Source organism: Solenopsis invicta, chromosome 4 (assembly GCF_016802725.1).
Source record: "Solenopsis invicta isolate M01_SB chromosome 4, UNIL_Sinv_3.0, whole genome shotgun sequence".
Lineage (NCBI taxonomy): Eukaryota > Metazoa > Arthropoda > Insecta > Hymenoptera > Formicidae > Solenopsis > Solenopsis invicta.
The window spans coordinates 2,530,161-2,551,486 of NC_052667.1; the positions used below are offsets into that span (position 1 = coordinate 2,530,161).

General features: G+C 37.9%; 2 protein-coding genes and 1 non-coding gene across 3 annotated transcripts in view; 2 read left to right on the forward strand and 1 right to left on the reverse strand.

Moving 5' to 3' along the window:
• Window positions 1-145: 145 nt before the first annotated feature.
• On the reverse strand, window positions 146-2,973 carry LOC105195690. Its single transcript, XM_011161210.2, has 4 exons — window positions 2,387-2,973; window positions 2,153-2,275; window positions 1,560-1,781; window positions 146-1,140 (listed from the first exon to the last, which is right to left on the reverse strand). Exons 1-4 carry the CDS (start codon window positions 2,541-2,543, stop codon window positions 452-454), a joined length of 1,191 nt encoding a protein of 396 aa, XP_011159512.1. The 5' UTR covers window positions 2,544-2,973; the 3' UTR covers window positions 146-451.
• Window positions 2,974-4,545: 1,572 nt separating this feature from the next.
• Window positions 4,546-21,326, forward strand: part of LOC105195693 (prolyl 4-hydroxylase subunit alpha-2) — a 196,808-nt gene continuing 180,027 nt past the window's right edge. The window contains exon 1 of the mRNA XM_011161213.3: window positions 4,546-4,996. The gene's annotated coding sequence lies outside the window, so the exon portion shown is untranslated. The remainder of the gene's footprint in view (window positions 4,997-21,326) is intronic.
• On the forward strand, window positions 6,331-6,421 carry Trnay-gua. The gene is given in 2 exon segments: window positions 6,331-6,367; window positions 6,386-6,421. It is a non-coding gene; the product is annotated as a tRNA-Tyr (tRNA).

The window sequence follows — 21,326 nt, forward strand, 5'->3', positions numbered from 1 at the left end:
TTCCTTTTAAAATCTGTATAAATACTTTTAATCTATCACAAATATTTTTTTATTTTATTTTGATAATATATTATTATATATTATAAATAATATATAAGTTTTATGTTTTTAAAAATTTTGTGATTGGAACTCTGGATAAAAATCATTAAAAAATAAAATTTAAGTTTATTGTATAGAAAAAAACCATACTTTTCTATATGTTACATGCTTACGTATATTATTATGTCATTTAATAACATTTTTCACTTTAATTTTGAACAATGCCAAGTGTAACAAATTTTTAAATGTGTTAATAAATTTTTAAATTCCAATATTGGAAACTGTGTTGCTTTCATCGCTAATTTTATTGTAAATTTTATTGTAAATATCGGACACTGATATGAAATGTTTTATGAAAACATTTCTATATTCCCTGATGCAACTAACAAATTCATTTATCCCATTCTTCACTTCAGCTGTTTGACAGCTGCTTCTTTTCCTTAGCTTGCACTCGTTTAAATCCAAGATTAAACTCTGTCTTAAACATTTCTCTATAATAACTCTCCTTTACTATATCACTTTCAGGTACACCCTCCTGCTTGCACTTTAACACATACGATTTATGCATCGCGGCTATGTTTAAATTTGAGTCCAAATAACGTTTACCACTGTGATCTTTAGGATTCGTCGGTTTCTCGGTCGGGAACGATTTAATGTGTTCGCGCACTCGTTTCCTCACATTCTCGCTCTTCTTAGTTTTCGGCGAGTGTCTGCCTCTTTGGTCTGGCCCAATGATACCGCCCGGTGATGTTCGTTTTTTCTCCATCACGTACCGCACGAATTTCTCAGATACCGCGAATGTGCTGAGAAACATCGACTTGCACACGGTGATGAATTCGCCATTTAGTAGGAGAGAGTAAGTGAAAGTTACCTGGCGGCATCTCGACATCGAACGCTCCGACTGAACATTGTTGCGCAAACGAGTACGTTGTTTCGGAGATTCTTTGACAGACAATGCAATGTACTGTTTTCGCTGTTGCCATGTACAGGTTTTCCAAAAGGCCTTATGTAATTCCTCGCGTTCCCTCTCATCTATTTTGTCCGCGCAATGCATGCGACAAATGCAGGGACATCCCATCTTTTTAGCAGGCACTATCTTGCCTAAGAAAATGATTAATTTAGACACTATTAATAAACATTATTAATTTAGACACAAATTATTAATTTTTGTCTGTTAGCTTCAAAAGATTCTCAAGAGTTTAAAGAAGTAGAATGACGTGAATTTATTCATATATATTTCTTTACACAGGAACTTTTGATATTGCCATTTTCAAAATAATAAATAATGAACAATGAAATTTTTAAGCAGTAAAGAAGCAATGATTTTGCAGATAAATTTCTAGAATCTCATCGTATTCACCGTTAATTTTAAAAGGGTGTGTTATTAAGCTGTGGAGAGAAGCACTCAGTATCTATTTTGTCACATGTTTGACATCTGATCAACTGTTTTTATATTAAGTTCTTATATTGTGTGAAAAGACTGGAGAACTTCCTCAACTTAATCGTCTCTGTCCATTTACCTCCAACTCCGATGTATTCTTCCCCTTTTAATCTAGCATTCTTCTTCATGTTCACTTTCCAGTTTTCAGGTTGTTTTATACGTTTTATAGATTCTTTCTGTTCCTTCAATGATATTGCATTCTTTTCCTGTTTAAGCTTGATTGAATTTTCCAGGGAATCCTCATTATTATTTACTGACAATGAATCTTGTGATACAGCTGTTTGTAAATTGCTTGTTTCTCCTAACACAATTGCAAAGAAAACAAGGAATTGAAAAACAAAACGAATAAATAAAAACGAGCCTTACTAAATCGAAACTGAACCTTTATGCCTAATAATTCTGCTTGAATTTATATACGTTTCCTAATAATACAAACTGTATTAATTTTCATAATAAAATATTTGTATTCAAATAAAATTAATATATATTTCATATAACAATTATTGTTTCATATATAATAAAAAAATTATAAGGCTCTTTCTATTTATTTACAAAGTCGTATTGTCTATTTTCACTTATTCAATATTAAAATATTAAAATATAACGTCAATCTGTAACAGCTTGAAGTTGTTAATATTATTTTTTCTGCAAAAGCTATCTAAAAAGATATACCTATTAATAGATAAGTTTCTGCCAGTCCAGCTTCAGATTCCGATGTCAAACTTAAATCCCTGGCAGCGTTGTCTCTCAACCACATTGCATTCGTCGGCAAGTCGTTCAAATTGCTTGTTGACACTAAAGATAAACGAGAGAGAGGGATAGAAAAACAGAGAAAAAGAAAGAGAGTAATGATAAGCGTTTGATCGGAGACCACACTGGCTGTAAAAAAAATGGATTCAAGTTTACCTGTATTGTTCGCAACACGCTTGTAAAACACAGCCGAGTTTTGTACGTTTCGCTGTTGAAGGCTCGCACTCCTCTCCAACCATTCTATCTTGACGCGTTCTACCTTGACGCGATCTGATAGATCCATTTTTTCTGCATTCTGCAGATTCTGCTCCATTTTGCGCGGCTCGCATCTTCCGTCGAGTCGATGAACTCGCGTTTCGAGCCTCGCGCGTCGAAAGACGAGAGCGAATTCCGCGAGACGTCACCCTCTGGTCGGAAACAACGACGGAAGACGATTGAGCGTGGTGGCTAGGTTGCGTTCTGTCACAGGACAATTTTCAGCGCCGAAGAATCCGTGCGTTCGTAATCGCAAAAACATGTTGGACGTTCCTTCGCATCGATAGGTTCTCGCCGTTAGTACTACGTTGGATCCAAGAGTAGAAGCCAACCGTAATAAAGTTGAGCGCATAGGGCACCTACAACCTACGTAACCTACAACGACATACAACGATTCTCCGGTGTAAACAGCCGCCGTGCCCCACTACGACCTACGACCTATTACGCTATTGTTCCATCGCCGCCAGGCTATGATTACGCGTCGTCCTGCTTGACTTACCGACTGTCTGACCGTTGCTGTATCGCGTGGTACTACGTGGACCTGCGTAGCGGCGCCAGCCGCGCCTGCGCCACAGCGCCACCGTCGCTACGCAGTACAGCCAGCGCCAGTCAGCGCACCATGTTCGTTGTTGCTCTGCCGCCGTGTCCAGTCGTGTCGTCCGTGCTTCTCGCGTGCTCCGAGATTGAATTGTGCGCAAATACAGCGTTGAGTGTGCCGATGTGATAATGCCGGACAATCGTCTCGATACGTGCGTATTGTGTTATGCGTAGAATGCGTGATCATACTCTATGAAGCGCGACCTCACGTTCTTGTCGCGGTGCTTCGAGCGTTTTCCCGCGCGCGTATTCGCTCGTCATTCGCGCGGTAGAATGTCGCAAGTGTGCGAATAACGTGAAGTAAAGTGCGTAATCAATCGTCGTACGATGATACTAAACAGAACATTCTCGTACGGGCGCGAATTGTTTCGTCCTTTGTTGTATTTACGTAGGCCATTCGTTCAAATGATTCTCGCCACTTCTCCCGGGCAGCCCGGAGCGCGGCATACGTCGCATACCTTTGCGTGACGTCACGCCCTCTCACGGCTCTCCTTGTTGTCGCCATGTTGATTTTCGTTTCGTCGCCGGTCAGACGCTCCGTTCTCGCGTGCTCCGAGAATGTAAATAAATACGGTATTGAGAGTGCCTAGTGCCGATTTGATATTGAACGATCGCGTCGATACGTGAGTCGCGCAATGTAGTGCGTAGAATGCGTGATCGCACTTGGTTACGAAGCACGGCGTCATTTTTGCTTATTGCGTCGCTTCGAGAGCTTTCGCGCGCGCGTATTCGCTCGTCGTCCGTGCAGTGAAATCCGCGAGTGTGTCGGGTGAACCGCTATTTAGTCGTCGTGCGCGAATGAAACTTCTCGAACGGGAGCGAATTGCTCCGATCTCTGTTCGTTGTGTCTAACGCGTGCATTCATTCGAACAGTTCTCGCCGCGCCGTCTCGCGTATGTCACGAGACACACGTCGGCCACTCTTGCATTGACAAGTTCTCCTTGCCTGTTTTTGCCGCGCCAAGTTTATCTTTGATCCGCCGCCAGTTAGATCCGAAAATGAAATTGATGTAGTTCTTTTGAATAATGCGAACATCTCTCTAGTAAGTCCTTGTTTTACTTGCTCGTGTCACATGAAATTTTAATTTATTTTATATTTAATTTCAATTTATTTTATTTCTCGAATACAAAAATTATAATACATTTAACGAGTCAAAATTTGATAATTTTATTTGTTTTAATGAAGATTGAGTATTTATATAAATAATTTACATTGCATAGTTTACAATGAGATAAGATTCAGATTTTATCAAAAATTTTGAACATAGCTTTCTACTCTTTTTATTTTAATATTATATATTTTTTTTATTTTATCATGTAACTAAAGTCAGATATATTAATAATTTTATAATTTAATTTTTTCTGCATTGCGTTATCCAGTTTATTACAATTTACATTGCCTATATTATCTGCGTGAAAAGATTTGTGTGAACATAACGTAAATAATTCACGTAGACATAATCTTGAAATTTAACACAAAATCCTAATTTTAATTTATTTAATTATAATTTATTATCAACACGCGAGACATGTCGATAAGTGAGTAATCGTTATATGTATATCGATTCGCGACGTTCGGTAACAATATCGGCTGCGGGATGCGGGACAATTAATAAAATACAGGACAGATGTCGCCGCGGGTATCTCTCTCCGCGAGAGTCGCATCGAGGCCTACGTGACCAACGGATCGTGTCCACCATCTTGCGCGTGTGTATCGCGGACCTTGTTACACGCGTCCGCGAGTTTTGACGTGACGCGTGATATGCGTGAGTGCGTGAGTGCAGCGAGAACCTCGCAAAAGACGTTCGACGGAGCTGACGCAACGTGACAACTCGGCGCCGAGGGTGTCTCGTGTGCACGGTGACGAGCGGCCCCGGGAAAGGAGGACGACGACGCTAGGGCTAGGACATCTCTGGTAAGTCGCTTGCTTTTGTTTACCGTTTGTCACCCGGCGTCTTCGCGACGCCGATCTCTCTCTCTGTTTCGCTGCTCTCTGCCGCGGGGCTTCTGGAGCGGCTCGCAGCGAGGAACTGTCACGTGTCGCAGCGTTCGCGCTCCGAACGGCCCGGTCGATGCATTTGTTACCTAGCTTTACCTGTTCGCATCAGCTGTGTCCGTGAAAGTATACGTGTCGCGAAGTAGCCGGTCGTCTGCGATCCGCTGCGAGATCGATCGCAATCCCTTCGAATTCGTGACACCCGATAGAAAAATTTTCCACTCATGATGGATGTAGATGGACCTTTACATTGCAGCCAAGCCGGATTCGCTTACGTCAGCGCACGCATGATCGATGACGCTCGTGTGCGTGTGAGAAAATAAACGCGCGCTTCGCGAAGGTTGCACGTGTTGCTTCAGCACGAACGATACGATCACTGTAATACTGAGAACTCGGCGTTCGATACAAATATGTGCGTGCGATGTCGTGTATCGTTCGATATTGTGTCACTTTCGTATTAAATTATCGTACGTGTACAACAATGATGACGTCCCATATATGCAATACCAGGATTGGGTAGTATAATTAATTGAAAGGTTAAAAATTAAATTGTAAAATCTAAATGTTAATAACTTTAAACTTAGCTTAGGTAATTTTTAGTGATTTAATTTTTAACTTTAATTTGTAATTTTTGAAACACAGGAACTTTAGTTTGTTAAGTTTTTCTTGTGTTAAAAATGTATCTATGTAAAAAAAAATATACATTCCCATTAAAACCAATTTCTTTGTTAATTCATGTAAACTTAATTTATGAATGAAATATTAAATTTGATAACATAATCGTTTTGAGTAATTAAGTTGTACAAAATTATGAATTTCTAATTTAATATGAATAAAGCTTTTCAAAATTAAGTTAATGTAATCTTAATGTAACTTTTAATTAAGTTAATTTTTTGTTTGAAAATTAATTTTATAAGCCATTTTAACTTTAATTAAATTAAATTAAAAAAATATATTAACCTACCCAATTTTGTGCAATACAAGTTAAGAAAGATCGATTTTAGACACAATTTACTAAATTAACTGTTAGACATAAGGAATTATCTCTCAAATAAAGAGAAATCAGACATTAAATTTCATTTCTTGTTCCAACCTCGAAAAAACAGTTCCTCTGTATCTTGCAATTCTTTGTTCTAAAGTTCGTTTCTCGGTTCGTTTCTTCTAACATGCTCAACTCTTTGTTCTTTAATTAGTTCATTATGTCCGGTCTTAACGATTCTTCCTGAAGGCTGAATTACGAATCACTGCCGTAACCTTCGATAGCTCAGTTGGTAGAGCGGTGGACTGTAGTTGGTTACATGGAGAGACATCCATAGGTCGCTGGTTCAAATCCGGCTCGAAGGAATTTTTTTTTCTCGCCCGCAAGCCCTCCGCTCACGCATTTCACTTTATCGAACTTTTCTCCGTAAATAGGAAATATATGCGCCGCTATTGGCGCTCATATATTTTTATATAAAGAAGGAAAGTTATTGAGAGCGTATATTTCATAAAACTTGCTTTTAATAAATTTTTTTTTGTTTTACGTTGACCAACCGTCATGTAGAAATAAAACTGTTCACTGCTCATTAATCGCTATTTCGTAGGAACAGTACAATGGGATATTAAAACGCTTTTACGTTGTGTATTGATATTGCCAAATGCATACATTTCGTAAAATTTCATTCTACCTTCCTTTTTGTTAAAGCAATTTCTGCGATTGACCAATAATGAACCTGCGAATGTAGGAAAAAAAGAGAGAACGTGTGAAATTTGGAGAATTTTCGCTACATCGTAAAAATTTTTGTTAACGCAAGCTGCCGGTGTAATCTGGCTTAGGCAAGATGAGATATCACGTTGTTATCGTAGTTTCGTTGTCCGCCGGTAGCGGTTGATATCGCGCGATGGCACGAAGGGCATCGTAATCTAAACGGACGAGCTAAAAACGGACGGCGGCTAACGGACGGGGCTATGAATATTCGCGGTTAAACGGATTAAAGGCCGAAAAATATCCATATTATCGGACATATGGGATGGCCATAAGGCGCAGCAGTCGCGCGCTCGCGATATATATCCACGGTAATTTATAGCCGCGTTCTAATCGTCTTTTCCAGCTATAATTTATTACTACTCCATCCATATTTATTGGCGCTTCGGCCACTGCATTCTGCCGACCATCAGATTGGTTATATTGTTGGCGGCCCGATACACACTGCAATAAATTATCCAGCGCGCGAAGGTGCGACGGCTGACGCGCACTGATAGATTGCGGTAGAGAGGAGAAACGATTTATTTAAGCAGTGCGGTATTTTACGCGCGACCCGTTACAATTTTCGATATGTATGCATTTAGGATACACTGCGCGCGTTTCGCGAACTGCGGGTTAAAGTGCGATCTGTGCTTGCGAAAATTCGGCGGGCGGGGACAAGCGGAACGTGTTAATAATTATCGAAAAGCTTACATGAATTTTTTTTACGTGGAATTTTTTACGTATATTCTAAAAACAAGAGTGTGGTAATAATAATAATCAAGCCTACACGACGATTATCAAGCTTTGGCAAAGTTGTTTCAATTAATTATTCAGTAATGCGACCAAATATTTAATAATATCAAGAGATCGTTTGATAACCGTTTAGTAACTGATTAGAGTCACTATTATGTTTGTTTATTATTAATATAATTAATAAATATTACCAAATATTTGGTTATGTTAATCAAACATTTAATTGAAATGATTTTCAAAGCTTAATTATTATTATCATCTTTTATGCAGTGTATCGCGTATGAAATTTCAAATGGCGTAGAGCGACAAAGAATCGGATACATCTCTCGCGATTAATATCATTGAGATCGAATGGCCGCTATCAAATTTACGATTAATATTGGCGACTTAAATTTTAGCGATATTCGCGGCTCGCTTGCTTGATTTTACATCCGATGATTCCTTTATCGACAATCCATCGTAAATTAAACGTTTGTGCAATAATGCGGTTCGTGCGTAGCATCAAAGCTTCCACGCAGGCGACACACGCATAATTTGCGTGCATAAACGCCGGCGAGCGTGCAATGGGACCATTTAGTTCGTACCGATTTCTGCTATTGATAATATATCGCGTGCATTATTACACGAGTGACTTTTTGCATTGATAGTAATACGCTGTGATATAACGACATAATCTTGTGTTGAAAGAGTTATTGGTACGTTTAAATATTTGTAATCTGCGGCAGACATTGATTGACAGCTGGTAACTGGTAATGCAATTTTTATGTACTTAAAATATTGACGAACGGAAAAAATTATTCGTTTGAATTTTTATTTCCTATCACGGTGCAGTGTATGAAGCGAATGAATTGAGTTGATGATGGAAATAATTTTTACCACGAACTAAAACGATGTATATGTGAAAGTCGTATGGCTTCGCGGTTAATAATCGCGAAAAATATCAATTCCGATGTTTTTTGAACGCATAATAAAAAAAAATAAAAAGTAAAAAGTAATTAACAATTATCGCGGTAAAAATAATAAAAACTCCTTTGGTTCATGTTGTCACTTGTTATTCGTTTTTATAGCCGCGAGAAATGAACAATTTTCTCGCGAGAGAGCAAATGCGATCGAGTTCGATGTTGATGCGTTCGATGAATAGTTAAAAGGACACACGCGTGTGAAAAGAAATACTGCTATAAAATTAAATTTATTCATGCGGATGATGAAATTCGTAAATGGCGTGGCACTTCTTTGACGCGACGAGACGAGGGATCGAATTTACGAGTGTGCGGACCGCGGCGGAAACAACGAGCGGTAGATCGCGGAGCGCCGATCTCCAACCGATCCGCGTGGATGTGCACTGTGCACGTGCGAGATATTACGTTCCTGTTCAGTGGCATAGCGCGTAATCGGCCGTTAAATTCGCGCGGTGTCGGCATGAACGACACACAAAACGATTCAATTAGCGCGTTCGGCTTCCGGCGCGTCACCGCGTGCGACATTGATACTCCCGTCCGGTCGCTTCTCTTCCAATTTCGTGCTCTCACAAAGGTACCGTGGCGTGCGATGGTCGTTTATTGTTATTCAAATGACGAGGAACTGCGTTCGAAATAATTCGTTCGACGCGACCGCAATTTCGGTCTTGCCGACACGTTTGACGGACGACGATCGCAGTACGTTAACGGTGGAGGAAGAACAGCCGGACATTTAATATTCCGAGTGTTAAAGAGATTCTCCAGCTTGAAAAAGTGATTGGAAGTTAACATGATTTCTTATTCATACATGGAACACACGGAAAGAACAATTTTGCTGAAATACAGATCTAAAAATAATTATGTTGAACCATTTAAAAAATTATATAGAATGTTTAACTTGGTTGCTAGAATATTAAAACTGTTTGCCACATTATCATGCTTGAGTGTATTACATAATTATTTTGAGTACCTGTCATAAAATTATTTTTTTTATCTAATTAAATTTTTAGATGCTGCAGTAAAATTGTTCTTTCTGTGTATACATATATCTTTAGTGGGAACTTTTGGCGTTGCCATTTTTTAAATAATAAATAATTTAAAATTTCAAAATTAAGCAATAAAAATAAATTTGTTATTTAGAAATATTTTATTTGTAATATCGATTGGAAAAAAATTGAAAAAGAATTGTATGCAATAATGATTTAAAAATAACAAGCTATGTATCTCTTATATTTTTACTAGTGATTAAAGAGATTGTATAAATCATGAACAATTTATTTTTTTAAACGATAACGATGCGGTAAAACATTATTTTTTTTAATTCCAAAAATATTTTTTTAACTCTTTTTTAATTTAGCTTGTTAAAACTTATATTTTGTTTGCAATTAAATTACTTGGAACTTTTTTTCTATAAGATTCAATGCTATTTAAAAAATTATTTAAAAAAGCTGTACGATTAAAAAAGTTTGTAAAACTTTAGAGGAATGCGTACATATTAATCATAAACTTATTCTCCAAAATTGCTCAAGTTCTTATATGAAAAGGTTGGAGAATTCCTTTAAAATATACGCGTGTCATCGTGAGATTGCTAATGAGCGGTTTGGATGCTACTTTCGGAAATGTAATTATCGCCGTGATCGCTCGTAGTGGTGGCTCAAGATATCGGCATAATTCAATATCGAACATTCGCGCAGGAAGGGGAATCCCTTCAGCGTCCGGAAGCGTACGAAAGATTGCCTTGAAGAAACTGCAAAATTAACTTATCCGTGTTTCGAAGTATTGTAATCGCCGGTATTGTAATCCTTACGTCACGTCGGTTTCCCGATAGATTTTGCCTCATCGCGCGGGTACACGATCACCGAAAGGTATCATCATTTAGACGCGAGGATCCACGGTTTAGACGCTGCATCGCATCGGCTACATGAATTATTAACGACGGGGCTTGCAATGGGGAATTCCCACGGCGCGGCAAGAGACGCGTATGTCGCCGAAACTCCGCGAGTTGTGTTATTAGTTCCCGCCATTGAAAGGCATGGGTCCTCATCTATCGCGTCCGTCCGATTATCCTGCGCGTTATACAGAGCGATATCATTTCCGACAGATGCTGAGAACCGAGGGAGAGGAATCTCATTCTGCTTTTAGAATTAGCGCATGGCAATGCGAATGAATGTAGAATCTATTTCCGCGTTTCCGAGGCAATTCAAGTTTTTTTCGTTGGGCAGAAGGCGCACGATATAAACTGTCGCTTCATTAATCGTTACGGATTGTCAAGTATTATGAATCATGATACATACATTTAATAGTACAGGAATACGTAAAAAGCATAAAAACAATTCGCGTTTGATCAGTCAGGCCATTTAAAAAAGAAAAATATTTTTTTACAACTATGATTTTATTTCAAAGTTCCCAAGAAACGAACCTGACTGTCACGAAGGATGTGACACGAAAGAGAATTTTTCAATTTTTAATTTCACAGAATGCTATCGCGTAATTTGCATTTGTAAGAGCTGAATCGCCCTGTAGGTATGTTTGAAAGTGCCACAGGGGGATAACGCGGATGGATGCGGACGTCGACTTACAACCTACTATCCGGATTAACATATTATCTCTCGTCTCAAAGGGCTTTTCATGTCATTAGGTAAGGCGGATCTGCAATAACAATGATTGTTGTGCTTGAGGGGTTTGCGATGGGCTAGGCGCCTGTTTCCCCGCAATTTCGCCTTTGGAGCTGATGCATAATGTATAATTTAATTTAATGTAATACCGCAACGTAATGTCAGCAAACGCGGGATACCATGACGTATACATTGTAAGCAGAGCGTAGTTAATAGTTGCTAATTGATAATGAAGTATTTATGCATTTCTCATGCAACAATAAATTTATTGCATTGAATAATTGAAAAATTTGCAATTTCTAATACAGAAATTTTCTAATAAAGAAATATGTTTATTAATTTCTTACATTGTAGGAGAGAAAAAGAAAAAAAGAAAAGTACAAAGAAAGAATAAAATATGAACTTTTGAGGGAATTGTATTAATAAATAAACATATATTTTGTTATTTTTTTTCTTTAAAAAATTTTTACACGCAACATAAAGATATATAGATATTTCATCAATTTCCTTAAAATACGAACAAAAAATATTGACACTCGTGATCAGAGAGGGAATAGCGTTTTCATCTTGTATACTATGTTATTAAACTCATCTCACTGTCGCCCGACAACTTAGCTAGCCAATAACATGTAGATTAGAGCCGAGACGCGCCGGAGCCTCAGCGGCATTATCATCTTTATCATACGAGAGACAAAGAACGAGGAATATCGGCCCCATTGGCGAACGTGCGAAGGCATCTTCTCTCGGTCACGCTCCGTTTCATCTCGGGCTCGCGTGCCAAGAGTAGCTTACACGGTCGTCGGATCCGTAGACATAGTTTCACGCTTTAGATATGCTCGAATGGCGTTTGGTAATCGCGCGTGGGAGGCATCATTGTCATGATTACATCTAAATACGAGAGAAACTCTGACGCAAACGGGTTACCGTGTGCTTCAAATAACATTTTTTTCGCGGGCGAAGTTATTATGATTTTAAAAAGTCGGGAAAAATACGAGAGAGAAAGAGAGAGAGAGTCAGTACGAAAGTGATTAGCGGCAGAATTTCGCGTAACAATTAATTCATGAGAAAATATTCGGTATGTGCAACCGAGTCTCGTTAGCGTTCGCATGAGTCATGAATTTTTTCATGAAATGAGTCGTGAAATTCGTGCGGCATCATGCGTCCGAGAAGTTGGTCAGCACTGAATGATAATGAATGATAATGAGTAATAAAACAAATTTTGCGTGATAAAATTTAATTGTAATTTTTTGAACCGCTCATCAAATTTTTTTTCATCACCGCGGAATGTTTGGCAGTTTATTAGCGGTGAAATTTCGCGCGACAATCTTAAGTTTGATGTAAGCTCGTCTCGTCACTTCTCCGTGTGGCATTATGGAATAAAATTATACATAAATCACGCAGAGAAGCGCGACGAAAATTCCAGTAAATAAATTGCGTCATTCTTGAATTCCTGATGTACTCTGAAGGAAGCTATTCTCTTCTCGAAGAATAGGGAAATATGCGAAACTATGTAGAAAGCGTAAAGAAAGTTGCTGCATATCGATGTTACCATCTAGAGACGGAAAAGATGTTAGTCTAGAAACCTCCTTGGGCCAAGTATTTCTCGGGGTTCACCGAGGTGTACGTTCCGTGGCACTTTACTAATTACGACGAATCAAAAGCAGCTGGAGAGGTGTCGATGGCACTATAAATTCATTCCGTAGACGTTTTACGCTAAACTTGTCCTCGATATTACTTCTTCCTTTTACGAAGATACGCCCGAGGTTCTGAACCGAGATGCGAAACAGCGAAATAAATGCTGCAGTATTTAGAAACGATTATTACGCTAATTAACAAAAAATTAACTGTTCATTAGAGTGACAAATCTTATTAGTTTTTAACTGAGCAAAAAAAAATGGAGCAGTTGATTCGATAGTGTCATATGTCAAATTAAACATTTATTAAATGTAGATTTTTCAATTCTGGTTAACGTGTAGAATATTGATATATATATAAAAAAAATAGATAATACAATATTATACTACATTGTATAATTTATATCAATCTTCTCTGAGTTTAAGTTAAAAAAGTGGAAACTAGTAAAAATTATGTTTCAATTATTGATTAATAGCTACAGGTAATCTTCATCGAGAGGGAAAAATTACTAACAGAGTTTTAATAAATATTTATTTGCAATGAAATATTTATTTACAATACATAAATATTTATTTAAGAAAATATTGATAGTTAAATTAGCGGTTCTGGTACTAAATAAATAAATATTTATTTACGTTTAGTAAATATTTTATTGCAACTATTTAAATAAATATTTATTAAAATTTAGTAATTTTTTTTTCTTACTCTTGACAATTACTTTTTAAATGTAAAAATTTTAACGTTATAAGTATCCTATAAGCAAGTTTTAAATTTGAATAAAAGTCAAAATTTTTTTCATCAATTTTTTATTAGAAACATTAGAAATAATATTTATTGTATTTGAGAAACGTGTCAACTATCGTTAATCAATTAATCAGCTATTGTTCAGTACGTGTTGCATAATTTTTCTACACTATAAATAATTATGATATATAATATTTGTAAAGATATTAATAATCTAAAAACATATTTTCAAAAAAAATACATTTAATAAGTATATTGAGATGATGGAAGTGAAAATTTCGAAGGGGGGGATTACGCGACAGTGCCATGCACAATTCCGGAATGGGTTGCGACGGAAACTGATCGGATTCGCGGAGAACGGTGAACATCGCGTTAATGAAATCGCCTAAGTAACGGCCGCACATAACGCATCTCTCGGTGTATAAAGTGTGATCCCCGGGATCTTTACTGTTATGCAAATCGGGAACGACGCGAACGTCAGGGGCCAGCGAGCGAGGTGATTCACGAAAGCGTTACGCGACGCCGGGCCCGGTAACCCCCTAATTTTAATTAAGATCGCTATCAATTCCGCCCATTCTCAGCGTGGCTCCTTGTTTCCTCGCTCGTTTCACTAACCCACTTTGGCAGTTTCTTTGTTACGGATTGCGTGAATTTCCCGGCAAGGACATCGAGCTGTATTACCGGTGATGTAAAAGCTCCATCACTTTACGCACGTAGAAACAAGCACGAATATCCGCTCCAATTTGGCACTGCAACTCGTATTTTTGACGAAATATCTTCCCTGCCATACATTCGCAGCGACGGCGGCGGCGGCGGCGGCGGCGGCGAATGAGAGAATGAAATAATTCATTAGTGACTAGAAGCAATAAATTTCTGCTATATATTTCATCTTGATTGCGTTAAAGTGGGTCGCGCGACAACTTAATAGATGTTTAAATATAGATATTCCCACCAAGCTTACTTTTCTATCTTTTCTCAAATTATATTTGGCTTTACTTTGATGTATGATCTTATCATGCAGCTCTATCTGACTCGCTGTTTCTCATTGCGCGTGTATGACGTACATGTGTGGTCATATGGCAATTTGCTTGTTCAGAATTTATGACCGTCGCTGTAGATACAAATGTAGGCATTCCAGAGCGTAGCTGGCTCATGAAAAACGGTACTTACCTACGTGTAGGTACTTTATCACATAAATGTATATATAATGTGTAATACGATTGAGATATTTCTTTCCCGTTGCGCAGTTACTCGCCACTCACTTTCTCAATATTGGTACCTCACGGGTCGGGGAACGGCGACGGTTTTCGATTAGACGAGAGGGATCCCTGTCCCGGAATCGATCGAGATTGTGTCCTTTTCATTCTGTTGCCGGATTCCGACGCGCAATCCGGTTCCCAGTCGCATCCCAAACAAATATCAGGAGCGACCAATATTGATTCTGTCGTTCCTGCTTTTCTGCTTTCGACGTTCCTTCCTCGTCACACATTTCCTACAACAATGGCTCTGTTCCGAGAGGGAATTTATGTCCGCGTAATAAAATGCTTTAAAGGCTTAATCCACGTCTGCTGATATCTACGTGCCCGTGCGGTTTCGGTTGCTGGGAGTACCCTATTCTCGGAGATTTGTACAGCTCTTTAGACTCTACGTTTATTGTCTCCAGACTGGAAAAACGTAAGAATATGGAGCTATTACTTGATTAAAATACGTGCTTAGGATTTTTAAATTTTACGAGAAAAAGTACGATGGTCTCTGTAAACATTTCGAGGAAATTTTTCAATATTATTTATAATAATTGGACAAATATTTCCATAAAAATAATCCGAGAGTTAAATCTTTATTAAAATATCCCCAGAAAATAATACTGTATCATTTTCTTTATTTACTCGATAATTCATTCGAGCTTAATCTAAAATGTAATCAAATAAGTTTCTGTAGAAACACTTGTTTAAAGCACGCGATATTATCGGTAAGGGAAAAAGTCATTATGTCGCGTGAAATTATACGAAATAAAACATTTTGTCGGATATATAGGAACCGTCTGCTGATGCTGCAAATATATTCAACCGCGTTGCTCGGCGGCGGCGATGCAATGGAGGCTCAATTTCAATTTTCCGCCCTTCGGACACAGGCTGCAGCAGGTTGCAGCTTGCAGCGTCGCGCGACTGCAATCGGCACTCGTGCCGATATGCGACGATACATACAGAGACAATATTCCGTGAGGTGGTCCTTCCCTAATGGCTAATAAACTAGTTCTCTATAAATTCTCTCTCTCTCTCTCTCTTCCTCTTTCTTTCTCTCTTCCTTTCTCTCCCTCTCGTTTCCTCTTCCCGTTCTATTCTAATATTCACCCCCTTCGTTCGTCCTACCTCGCGTTCGCGCGGACACTCGTCTCCAGTGGATATTCGGATCGGAATGGGCTAGCAGCCAATATCGAAGCGTTCTCCTGATAGTCGTAACCGTCGCCGTTTCCGTGCGCTGTCTCTTGTATTCCCTTTCGTTATCATTTTACACGACACGGCGCGGCTTCCGCAATGAGACGCTTGCTGTCTCAATGCAGCGCCCAGTATTGTCAAGGTTTATATAATTTAATAAAATTTCGAACAAGGAGACTTTCGAATAAAGTTTGAATAACTTTCACGATTAAACGTGGTGTTATTCTGTACGAGGAAGAAATGTTCTTTTTGGCGTTGCAACAGCGCGGAAAAAACGGTTTTACCAAAGTGTCTTAAACTTTGGTTAAAAATTTGAAAATAATTTTGTGGAACTATCAAAATAATTATAAAGGATGTTCACGCATGATGAGCAATATTGCAAATATATTTTATGTAACTAACAGTTTGAGTCTTACATAATGATTTTGATGGTATAACGAAATTATTTTCAGACATGTACTCAGCAAAATTTGTAGGTTGGCATTCATAGTCGATTCTTATATTTAAGATTGTCTTAAATATTGTCTTAAGATCAATTAAAGTTAACATCTTGAGATATTTCTCAAGACGGTCTTGAAATAAAATTCGATTATGAATACCAGCCTTAGATATTTTTGGCAAGAAACATGGAAAAAATAATTTTCCTGAAATACAGATCTGAAAATAATTATGTTGAATCATTAAAAAAATTGTATCGGATAAACTTGGTTGTTAGAATGTCAAAACTGTTTGCAGTAACATTGCCATGCTTCTTACACAACTATTTTGATGGCCATTATAAATTATTTCTTGATCTCTATCTAGTTAAATTTTTAAATGCTGCAGTAAAATTGTTTTTTTCGTGACTTAATTATTACGTCTCGACAGTTGTCGTCTTGTAATAAATAGCAGATTCTAATTCCGTAGAATATTAATCTGTGACATTGGCAAGAAACGAATTGATAGTTTGGCCTCAATACAATTGTGTCAGTTGTAATGATATCGAATATGCATGTCGGACAACTGAGAAAATGCAGAGATCGCTCTCTCGATGAAAATTTCATGGCTGTATTAATGTATACACGAGGGTAGATATTACGTAAGAATATTACGCAAGAACGTCGGTCGCTGATAACGAGTATCGGGATGACGGTATGACAGTTCTCGAATACAAATTGACAATCAGACGAACATTGTACCGTACGGGCGCGGCGGCGTCCCGGCGAACCGACTTCAGAAGTTCCCTCGGCAGCTTCGTTCGCGCCGACATTCGTCTCCATTGAATATTCACCTCGCTGTCGGAAGCTAATATTGAACTTCTCGATAACTGTATTCTACATCATGTATCTGAGTTCCTTGACCGGTTAATTAACCGAAAATGATTGGAGCGTCATTTGAATTTTGTCATGTTCTTGCGGTTTTCCGATCTGAGCCGAAATAGTCGATTCTGTCTGTTCGATCAAAAGTACAATATTTCTGAATGAACCGTCGACGTGTAAATTTTAATTATGTAATGATAAAAAAATTGACTCCAAACTGACGAGAGAGTTTTACGATAACGATTCGAGAAATCTATAAAACATGTAATAATAGTTATAACTAATCTAGTCAATTATTTATCCGATGAACTACATTTATTTAGTATATTTATATATTTATCCAATACACACAATGTTTTCCTAAATAAGCAATTTCGAACAATTTTAAGCTCGGTGGAATTATGAATTATTTACAGACACGAAATACTTAGCATTTTCATTACATTTGCTACGACAATGTAATCCGGTCGATAGTAAATCTTGCGGCATTACGGTACGATGCATTTTGCTTACTTTCGCATGGAGAAACATCGTGGAAGTTTCAAAATCCTCGCTTTTGTTCCATTTGCGGGCATATTAGCGATCGAATGGCTGGTAAACCAGCTTATCACCTACAGAATATTCGCGATGCATTTCCTGTGTCCAGCAGCATCTGATTTTGAATCATCGTTCGAGTCTGTTTTAGACACATCAATGTTTTAAATGATGTTCGATTCCTCGCTATTTCTAACTCCGATTGAAATCTATATTCGTCGTGTGAATTATTTAACAAACAGCGAATTTGCTCGAAGCTGAGAATAGTAATGTTTTTTTTTAAATTTGTATTTGGATAATTTCTTTTCAAATATTAAATTTATTATACAGGAAGACGGTAACGTTACATTTTTACGTGAGAACGCGAATAGGAAGATTTAGTATAAAAGTGTCCATTATTTTATTAAAAATTTGTATTTATAACTGCTGTAACTAAACTAGTAACTTTTATTTTCCAACACCGTGCCACCTGTTCTCGATTTATTCTTCAAAGCCCGTATTAGATTTAATCGCAAAGTTTCCGTGTAGCATAGCTTTGGAGTTTTCTACAAATCCGAGTTGTCCTCGGACAATTGGCTGGCCTACTTCATTTTCCTACTGCAGCAGGGTACCGCCCGGGGAAATACCTTCGGTATTTCGGGATCGAAATCTCGTCCGCGTCGACGCGCACTTCCGTTGGCGGCAATTTCTCCGTTCACATCCCTCTTCCCTCTCTCTATTTTTCGTCGCTTCCTTCTTTTTCTATTCCGCTCTCCCGCTGGTTTATGCTTCTTGTTTGACTATGACGTACGCTCGGATTCGCGCTCCGGAATGGAATTGTTCCTGGTTTGAGAAATGTTTTTGATGGAGGGTACAGTTCGCGCGTCGATGAAAGAAGTTACCAAATGTCGCATCGAATGGCGAGAACGCGTTCTTTCCACCTGTCACATGTCGCACAAAACGTACAGGCCATTACGTGGCCTTGGTATTAGATTCCGACACGTGAAATGACCTGTGAAGTTCCCTAGCAACCCATTTTCAGAATTTTGACATAACTAATAGACTTCTACTGCAATTCCCAAAGAGTTTTATAAAGCTCGTAATATAATTTCAAGAGAATCATAATTTTTAATATAAATAAAGAAATGTGAGGTATTAATTTTATACGTTTTTTTATATAGAATAATTGGTAATTTTATAATGTAGTAATATAATTTTCTCTTTTAAGTAATATAATTTTCTTTTTATCAAAAACAATTCGATTATGTTGCTTTTCAATGAAATTTTTAAAGTGTTAGGAAATACTAGATTTACGAAAAAAAAAAGTTTTATTTGGTTAAAATATACAGGGAAATTTTCACAGTGAAAAAATTGCAATAACTTTTCATTTATTTTTATCGTTTTATCGTTTTAACTGTCAAGACTATTAAGATAAAAATTGTTTTTGAGATATATTTGTCAGAATTTTTTAAATTTTTCAACAAAAAATTTTAACAGATACGATTGTCTAATACAATTAACATAGATGTTAAATATTAATTTGATTTTGAAAATATTGGGTGGAAATAAAAGTTTATAGCATTTTTTTTCAAAAGTATTCTTTAGATATCTCTGTACATAAATTTATTATTATACCGCTATGTTCCGGCCCTATATACAACACAAATATACGTTGCATTATAATTTTCGAGTACAGAAAACTAATTTGAGAAAACTAATTTACGCGATAAAAAAATTGTAATTGCAGTGTTTTGTTTTGTCAAATCGTCCTATCGAGTTCTCTGGCCAACATTCTTTCCTCGTAGACGACTGTTATAGAGCTTTGTCCGGCAACTCTGTTTAGCGTCGATCTCCGGAGGCGATTTAACCCGAAGTAATAGAGTAAACTCCGCCGTTCTCTCTTGTCTTGTCGGGTTTTCCCTGAAAGTTACCGCGGCAGAACTCAGGACGGGAAAGATCCTTAACGGTTTCAACCGGATCTCGAAGACGGCAGCGAATTTAATGCGGGGGTGGGGAGGGGATCTTTCGTGGCGTATCTATGTGCCGCATCGTAAAACCAAAGGGAAGCCGCGTGTTTTTGCGTGTCGTTTTGCAACGACTCGTTTGCATTTCATTGCAGTTTTATGCAGCCGCGGGTCGGCCATCTCTCCCGTCCTTTACCGGAAAGCCCCTTCGCTTCCTCCGCGCTGCCGCGGCGCTCGCTGGATGCCGCTCTATTGAATCAAAATTGATCCGGAAGTAGCTTGGATTCGCGTCTTGCACCGTTTCGATTCGGTGGCACACGCAGACATATAGTAGACGGGGCTGCGCGCGATATAGAGATTTTTCCGCGTCGAGAATAAAAATAATGGCTGTTTCTTCCCCCCCTGTTACAATTGAATGAAGCCTGCCATTTGCAAGAATAACTTTTCCATCCGATCTTGTTCGATGTCATTCACCGACAATTTTAAGCGCGACATTGATTGGAGTAATGGCGATACTACGTTTAATTTAATCTAATAAAATCGCACATATCGATATTTCGAGCCTGAAAATTTCGATGCCCGGACTCTCGTCGTTTCGCTTCCACGAGCGAATAATTTTCGAATTAAATTAGACCGCGGCCTGTTTACCGAGTTTCCGAACATTTATATCTCTATTGAAATTAATTGCTAAATAAAGTTCGCTGTTTACATATATCTTTATACGTCAATATATGCATTTTATATTTAATCATGTATTTTACACTTATTTATCGATCCAAACGAATGATTTGTTTAGGATTACAATCAATTTAAAGTAATTGTAGTAATTAATTACGAATAATCAGTTGTTTACTGATAATAGGCAGTAAATCATAATAAGTGCTAATACATTATCAAAGGACAAATAATTATTATTAATTGAATTAAAACGAGAGAAATGTGTACACGTTTCACTGCACGTATTTAATGTAAAAGTTTATTGTTTGTATTAAATATTGTTGCATATATTGTCGTCGCGTTTGACGCCACTTCAAAAAATATCGGAGTGCAGCGAAATACATGGACGGCAAAAGCAGATTTATTTGCACAAATTCGTATAATCGTTAATTCACGAGATACGCTCTTAAACGATCCGCCTGTAGAGTTTTCCTTCGCTCGTTTCGTCTCGATTTATTCGTCGGACATCTTCGGAGGCTTCCCCCTTCCCATCCGCGGCAACCGGAAGAGTTGCGCTGTTTCTACCTCGCGTCTCGTTATTATCGTTTCTGTTTCCTACCTGAGCGTCCTCCGGTCCGCGGCGCATTTGCATGGAGACGAGTCCCGTTTGCTTTGCCGGATCCTTTCAGAGGGAATACCGCGACCGAGAAGTAAAAGAGACAGCGCGAAAGTACGTGTTCGGTCGTGATCCATGCATATATATATATATATATATATATATATATATATATATATATATATATATCATCCACGTTAGATTCTCAGCAATGTCGCGCGTTTCTCTTCCCGAATTTCGTCAGCTTGCAATTAAGTACTTCGGTGCAACCATTACGTCGCTGCAAGATTTTGTTGCATAGCATTTTACTCTTGTCGTTGTTGTACGTGAAAGATAC